Source organism: Gossypium arboreum, chromosome 4 (assembly GCF_025698485.1).
Source record: "Gossypium arboreum isolate Shixiya-1 chromosome 4, ASM2569848v2, whole genome shotgun sequence".
Lineage (NCBI taxonomy): Eukaryota > Viridiplantae > Streptophyta > Magnoliopsida > Malvales > Malvaceae > Gossypium > Gossypium arboreum.
In genome coordinates, this window is record NC_069073.1 from 104137381 (window position 1) to 104146356 (window position 8976).

The 8976-nt window shown below is 33.3% G+C and overlaps 1 protein-coding gene across 1 annotated transcript; it reads left to right on the forward strand.

Annotated features, from left to right (window-relative positions):
• The first annotated feature begins 325 nt into the window (after positions 1-325).
• LOC108459703 (RING-H2 finger protein ATL33-like) lies at positions 326-1443 on the forward strand. The gene has a single exon (XM_017759106.2). It carries the CDS (start codon positions 346-348, stop codon positions 1234-1236), a length of 891 nt encoding a protein of 296 aa, XP_017614595.2. The 5' UTR covers positions 326-345; the 3' UTR covers positions 1237-1443.
• Positions 1444-8976: the final 7533 nt, after the last annotated feature.

Below are 8976 nucleotides of genomic sequence, written 5' to 3' on the forward strand. Positions count from 1 at the left end.
GGAGTTGAGTTATCTTAGTAGAACCTAATTTCAATTTTCAAAGAAAACAGGTGGGTTTCTTCAATAATATCATTGTTAATTTGCTTGGAAGTGACCCAAAGAGAGAAAGGCAGGTTAATCAATGAAAAGAAGATATGTAATTCCATTCATTCTCTTATGACTTGGATTCTTGCCTAATATAAATTTGGGCCTGAATAATGTGGGCAACGGTTCAAGAACATAAGTAGGTCGAGTTGCATTCATTTGGGCCTCCTTTCTTGACTTTTGCAGTCAAGATTTTAATTACCTTTATGCTTAAAAACAATATCCATAAACCAATAACATGCGTTGCTTTCATGATTTTATATGAAATTTGTCCCCACATTTCCCTTTCAATTATTGCTTTTCCAAAATACCCGAAAACTACATCTCCATTCCCCCACCACCGCCCCTAGCACCATTTCTTCCTTTACCTGTTCAATAAAAAATAATTCAAGTTTTACCATTGTTTTCTCCTTTATCATGGAGAACTCACCAACCGTTATCATGTCACAACCACCGCCGCCGCCGCCGTTCTTTGTGTCTTCGCCACCGGATTTCCAGCCTGACAACACGACTAACAGCACTATTATAAGCTCACCTCCCCCATTACCTTTCTCTTCATCACCCCAAATATACCCTCTTACAGATCAAAACGCATCCACTGTTACTATAGTGACAATCAATCAACCCCCACCTTTCCCTGATTCACCGAGAAGCATTGATTTATCCCCTCTTGAATTCATTCTCGCTCTTATGGCTGTCATAACTATCCCCGCTTTAATCTACTCTTTCTTTTTCGCCGTCAAGTGCCCTCCTTGGTCTTCCGGAGAACGTCATCACGACAGCCCCGAAGACCTTCCCGGTGACAACCATGAGAGTAGTACTGTTGTTGAAATAACCGAGAGGAGGAGGGAGCCTGTTTCAGGTGTCAAGTACCGAAAAGAGACTCATTCTAAAGAAATCGGGAATGAGTGTCCCGTTTGTTTATCAGTGTTTGCAGATGGGGAAGAAGTAAAGCAATTGAGTGGATGCAAGCACTCGTTTCATACTACTTGCATTGATTTGTGGCTTAACAATCATAACAATTGCCCAATTTGCCGGGCTTCTGTTGCTGTAAAGAGGCCAAACAACAACCGTACGCCGCCGCCTGGTTCAGGCTCAACTAGATATAGTGATCACCATCAAGGCTTGCCAGATGCAGCCAGTTTGGTTTAATTTTTTTTAAACCCTTTATTGCTCAAATTTCAATAACTGGTAGTACTATAGAATCATGAGTCCAAAGTTGGAAATTGAGATATATTCACTTAGATTTGTCTGTGATTCTGCTATGAGAAGAACCCTTTTTGTGTGCATATTCCTTATTTTTCCAAATAGGGGTGGCCTTGTGTTGATAAATTGCAGTAAAACGCTTGTTTTTACCCACTTCATCAGTCTTGTAATTCTTTACTTGATTTACGAAAAGCATACCTCACACGCGTGATCCACGTTTTATACTTTTACTTCTCTCTTTGACACAAGTTGTATTCACCGACTGACTGTTAATGCTCAAGCTCAGTTTACATGATTGTTCCGGTAATAATTTAAAGAATACTTTAAATTAAATTAAATTAAATGTATATTATTTTTAATTTTAGATATTTTAAAGTAAGTATAAATAATTTATTAATTTTATTTGTTTTATAAAAAAAATTAGTGCATTTAAATTAAATTAAATTAAATCACAACACAATACAAAACATAAAGGTTTCCTACGCTTCCGCTTTATCGAGGCACAGAACGTAGGATCAAATTCAGAACCCATCCACATGCTACTGCCCATCCATGCTAAGGTATTTGGGGCATTTATTACCCTCCGTTTCAACATCACAAATTAATTAAACGAGAGTGTAATTATTAGGTAGTAATTTTTTTAATTATGAAGAATTGTAATTTTTTTATATGTTTGATTGACAGAGTGTAATTATATGATAGTTCTTTGTGCCATGTTTGGTAATATAAATAATAATTACATAGTTACATAATTTTTATTTTTAAAAGTAATAATTATTATAAAAATTATTAATATGATAAAAATAATTTCTATTCAAGTAACACAAATTCAAATCAAATAATCATATATATTATGTTAGTCTAAAAAATAGTTGATATTATGATTACTAATAGAAACAACAAGAAAAATAAACATCATATGCAATTTTATCTAATTGTTCTAGTGCATATTTGTTGAGTTGTTTCCTCTTTAATATTTAACTTGTGCTCTTTATTATCATATGTTAGTCATTGGTGAGTTCATCATCATTTAAATTCGAACCCACATCATTAAAATTATCAAGATCTCATTCTTATTTGCATAATTAGCATCAACATTATAATACTTGAGTTCACAGTTCAAATCATATATAACTTTGATTATAAAACTTATATAAACTTAATTTGGATATATGTTAAATCCTTTTTTTATAATATGTAAATTAAATAAAGTTAATCGAAAATTTATAATATATAATCTTTATAAAATGTTTCTTAAATTGTCTAAAACTTTCATAGCACTTCTTAAAAATAATATAATTTTTCCATAATTTTAGATTTTTTATAAATAAATATATTATAACACTTTCATAACATGTAAATTACTTTTTATAATAATTTTTTTTGCCATAACTTTAGAAGTTTTTAAGATTTAAATAATATATTTTTTGTTATAACTTTATAAAATACACAAATTATTTTTATAATATAAGATATTTTTCCATAACCATCTCAAATACTCGTATGTGCTCATGCTTATAATATAATTTTTATAACTTGTATTAAAATAATTTTTTAAAAATTAGATTTGGGTGTTGTAATACCCCTTGCACAACCCGAGCGTTGCGTCCGAGCTACAAGATCTCACATTTGTTATCGAAGCAACTACAATCAATTGCAACATAATTTCTATTGATTCAACATATTATCTCTACTGACATGATCAATACATCGTTATCTTATAATATATTATCTTATCTGGGGTTTATATGAACTTACGAAAACTCTTTTCATAACCTGAGACCACTGGAGGACTAAACTGCAAAGTTTCAAAATGTTTCAGGCTGGAGTCGCAACTACAAGGGTGCAATGTCACGAATTCCAAAACAGTAGGTTGGTGACACAACTTGAGGACTAAAATGTAAAGTTTCCAAACTATATCGAGTTAGCGTCACAACCTCAAATAGGAGATATCGCCATCAAAGGGGTGGTGTCGCGACTCTATAGGAAGAATACAATAATTTCAACCCCCTTTTTGGTTTCAACCAATCATTTACACAATATATAAAATTTTAGGACCTATAATGACAACATTCCAAGGTAAGAGTTATCTCAATTTCATCTAATCACAATATCATGCTAAGTTATGCAATTTCAACTTAGGAAATCTTTAAAAACCAAATGCTCAAATGGAACACAACTCATGGGCCAAAAACTAGGCACAACTAGGCCATATGTCAAGCTTAATATCCACATAACCATAGGTACAAATTCTACATTTGTATTCATAATTAGGAATGACCATTTACATATCAAAGACCCTATATACATGCCACAATATAAGATACCAGAACAATCTTATTTTGTAACCCTTTTATACCTAACCCAATTTGATGGATTTGAATATAAGATGTCATAATACTTACATATTTAACAACCTTTTTACAATATACGAAAGTCATACTAAATGTAACTCTTATTTATTTAAAATCCTTTCTAGGACAATAAGTTTGAATAAAACATTTATCGTTTGTCACAGACCTTCAAAAGTAATATAAAATCTTACAACATAAATATTTGATTTAATAGAAATATTCGTAGCTTGTATTACTATTTGTCATTTGAATAACATATTTCTAATAATGTCCCTGAGTATGCATAATATTGCCTCCGGTCTACCACCATGACGTATCCCTGGCTTGGTCCCTTCTGACGCACTGGTTCGATTTTCAGACCTGCATATCAAAAGACACATATAAGTTCAAAGGAACTTATTGGGCTTTACTAATTATTACCTTTAAACGGTGTTGTAGAATTCTTCGAATCAAAGGCTTGTATTCCTTTTTAGACCTTGGCGAATACTTTTCTAATTCTTGGTTAGTGGATAAGCATACGCCAATCTTTATACCTAATCATCTTATACTCATTTCACCCGACTACCAGATCATATACCTCACACCATATTTTGAATCCCATTTCACAATGTCTTTGCAAATATTAGTTGGTTACACTTTCCAGAATGATACTCAGCAGATGCTACTATTAACATATTCTTTCACATAATCAACAATTATCAGAACACTAGTTAATCATACTATCAAATCAGTCCCGACAATTAAACTTGCTTTAAAGAATGTAATGTTTAATTCAAGTGATACAATCCCAGATGACTTCAATATCGAACTTAAGAAATTCCAAGTTTGGCGGACACTTACACCACCAATATTTCAATTACCCTAAGTTCCCTGTCATGGGGGTCACCATGACGAAATCATTAAACAAGTTCACTACCAAGAATTATTTCAGATAATGTGTAACACCCTTAACCCATATCTGTCACTAGAACAGGGTTACGGAGCATTACTGAAGCATTCAGAATATTTACAAATGATTCATGTTAATTACTATTCATTTACCGAAATTATTCATAATGTCCCTTAAATGGACCATTGAGGCCCAAATCGAGTATTAGAATCGAGTCAGAACTTAATTGGGAACTCCAAGAATTTTTTGCAAAATTTTCTAAAATTTTCTTAGGTACAGGGCTCACACGCTCGTGTGGTCTAGGGACACGCTTGTGCTGCAGGCAATGTTCGACCCATGTAACTCTCTGACTTGTGCCACACAGCCAGCAACACGCTCATGTGAGTAGGCTGTGTAATCAATTTAATTTTCAAAAATTAGGTGCAGGGTTCACACGGCCAAGACACACGCCCATGTTCTAGGCCGTATAGCACGCACACACGCCCGTGTCTCTGTCCGTGTGTTCAATTCTGAGAATTTTATTTCTCGAATTTAAGATGCAGGAGACACACGGCCTAACTACACACTCATGTACCAAGCCGTGTGTGTAACGCCCCGTACCCGAGACCGTCGCCGGATTCGAACATGAGGTGTTAATAGACTTAATTCATTACTTAAACAGCTCAAACAATTTATTTTTAAAATTTTCAGTTAAGCTAACAATCTGCGTCATAGTCGCTTAAAAATTCATATCTCAAGTTACGAAACTCGAAATACAATTCCGTAAATTTTCCTGAAACTAGACTCATATGTCTATTTACTAATTTTTTTATAGAATTTTTAGTCGAGCAAATTAGTACAGTTTATTAGTTAAAGTCTCCCCTGTTTCAGAGTTTGACTACTCTGACCTCTGTGTATTACAAATCAAATATCTCCCTGTACAGAGTTTCAATGACTATACCGTTTGCTTCTAATAAAACTAAACTCAATAAGGAATCTGTAAATATAAATTATGACTTCTAACTATCTTTTAACAATTTATGGTGAATTTCCAAAGTCAGAACAGGGGATCCAGAAATTGCTCGCTCTGTTTCACAAAAATTAAACATCTCATAAAATATAACTCATATACTGTTTTGTTCCATCCATATGAAAATAGACTCATAATTATTCAATTCCATATATTATTCATCATCTAATTGTATCTCTACTATTTTAGTGATTTTCAAATTCACCTCACTTCTTCTTTGTCTGAATCTATTTTATGGTAAATTTTACCTATTTCATGGTTTCCATGGATTAGCTAGCAATTTAGCATACATAACACCAAATATGATCATGATTAGCCATTCCAATGGCTAATCATTACCAAGCATTTACATACCACTCAATAACCATATCATAAGACCATATACACAAAATGATTATAATGCTATACATGCCATAGTCAAAATATACAAGCCATTATGCCAAGATGGTATACGGATAGTGTGAGCGTGCCTCCGACCATTTTCGATTTCCGAGCTGGCTTGTCAACACTACAAGGAATGGAAAGGAGGGAGTAAGCATAAATGCTTAGTAAGTTCACATGCAAATAGCAAGTAACATAACTATATAAGCAAACATAAAACATCATTTGCATAATCATCAAGAGACATTCATATCACATTTTCATTTATCATCTTACCATATTGTTGTTATATCGAGTTTTCAACGCGAGGTTAAGTACATACCTGTTCAAAGTATTCATTTCACAACACTTACCAATCGTCCCTTTCATCTTGAGTATTCCTCCGCTTGAGTAGAATTTTACCCGTTGAACACATCGAATATAATTGGATACATGGAAAGTTTGCACATAAGTGCTACATATGTAGCCAAGCTACCATGTAACCCGCCCATAAGTGAACTCGGACTCAACTCAATGAGCTCGGGTGTTCGCATCCATAAGTGAACTCGGACTCAACTCAACGAGCTCGGATGCCTAGTTACATCTCTCGAACTCGGACTCAACTCAACGAGTTCGGACATTTGCATCCATAAGTGAACTCGGACTCAACTCAACGAGTTCGGATGCCCAAACATCCTAGTGACATGTCACTTGTATCCTAATCTATTTCTAAGGTTCAAACGGGCATTTTCCTCGATCACACATCTTTGCCATCTTCCACGGAATATCGAAATTGATACTTCGGTGATAGTTCATACTCATCAAGTAATTCACATAATTACATATTATTCAACAATAACCACAAAGCATAATATTTCATGATAATAATCAGCATCATATCATATAAACAACATTAAATTGCTTAAAATGACAATTATGTTACTACATTTACACATGAACTTACCTCATATGCGAAAATGGCTACTTTTACCATTTCGTCCACAACTTGGTATTTTCCTCATTTTAGCCCGAATTTTAGTTTTCCTTGATCTATCATTTAAAATATAGTCTAATTAGGACTCACATTATTCAAATTGATCCAAAATCATATTTTGGAAAAATTACAGTTTTGCCCTTAAACTTTTGCATATTTACACTTTTTCCCCAAAGCTCGTAAATTAAACTTCAGCCTATTTTCTTATGTTTTATGACATGCTGATCATTTTTCCCTTCTATGGCAACATCAAATTCTCACTCTAACATGTACTTATGACTATTAGGTATTTTTACTAATTAAGCCCTTTTGCTAGTTTTCGCTTAAAACCGAGTAGCACAAGTTGTCTAACATAATTTAAAACCTTATATTCTATCATAAAACACCAAAATACACAAATTTCACCTATGGGTATTTTTCCAAATATGAACCCTAGGTTGAATTATTGCTAGCATAAGCTTAATCGAGCTACCGGGACTCTAAAAACGTAAAAATCATTAAAAACGAGGCTAGAACGGACTTACAATCGAGCTTGGAAGCTTGAAAAACCCTAGGCATGGTTTCTCCTTGCTATATTCGGCCATGGGGTTGAAGATGAGCAAAATTGACTTTTAATTTTGTATTTTAATTCATTTTACCCTAAATGACCAAAATGCCCTTACTACTAAACTTTCCAAAATTCCATCCATGTCCAATTTTTGTCCATAGACTTAGAAATTGGTAAAATTTCTATTTAAGACCTCCTAATTAATATTTCAAAACAATTTCATACTAGAAACTTCTAGAATGCAAGTTTTACAAATTATTCGGTTTAGTCCCTAATTTCAATTTAAGCACTTTATGCATAAAATTTCTTCACAAAATTTTCACACAATCATGCAATCATATCATAGACCTCAAAATAATCATAAAATAATTATTTCTATCTCGAATTTTGTGGTCACGAAACCACTATTCCGACTAGGCCCAAAATCAGGATATTACAGTGTGTCACATACGGTTTAGACACACGCCCGTGTGTCTGCCCATGTGGACAAAATAAAGCTATCTCTAGCTTCATTTTTCACCCAGAATTTTACCAATATCCTGCACCAAAACTTACATCCAAATACCAACTAATCCAAACATTATTTCAAGACCAATTCAAGCATTTGATTCAATCAAATTTTAACATCTAAATATGGTATAACATAACATACACATATGTTTATAATCTTACCTTGGTTTAACCTAGACATTAACAACATTTGACCACATACATTTAACATAACACATGTTTTATTCATGATAACTTATCTTATAATACCAAAATAAACCATTACTAGCCATTCCAATGGCTAGGTTACAAACATCATTTTCAAGCCACTAATGGCCAAGTATCCTATACATGCCATTATATCAAAATGATTTTTACTATATATACGTAAAATAAGCTAGTGGATAGTGTGATGATGCTCCAACTGATCTCTAACCTTCGCGAGCTTCCAAGCACTATAAAACAAGGAAAATAAAACTAAATAAGCATTACATGCTTAGTAAGTTCATATAACAGGAATTAAAACTTACAATTTACATTTATTAACATTAAGCATTCAATAACATGCTTTTTCATCAATTTGGAAAATTCACCTATACACATACACTCAATCAAATAAGTTAGTTACATAAATGTTCACATAAGCATCAAGTAAGCATAGATGAGCTCATCATACTATATTCTTTCAAGACATCATTCATTTGGTCTCATAATTCTCATATTATGTCAAGTATTTTATCCGTTGAATCATTGAAATTCTTATGGATATTCAAACAGTACACTCAAGGTGTACAATTTAACAACATGCCCATTCATATTCAGGAGTACCCATTAGGGCACTAAATCGGAAAGCACACTCTCGAGCCTCATAAATATAACAGGATTACCAGTCCAGGCCAAATCCTTTTTGTAATATATGCTCAGAAGAGCTCAATTAGGATTACCAGTTTAGGCTAAATCCTAATTGTAACATATGCTCAAAAGGGATTATATCAGGACTACCAGTCCAGGCAAAATCCCGTCAGCAACAATGTAGGACCTCAT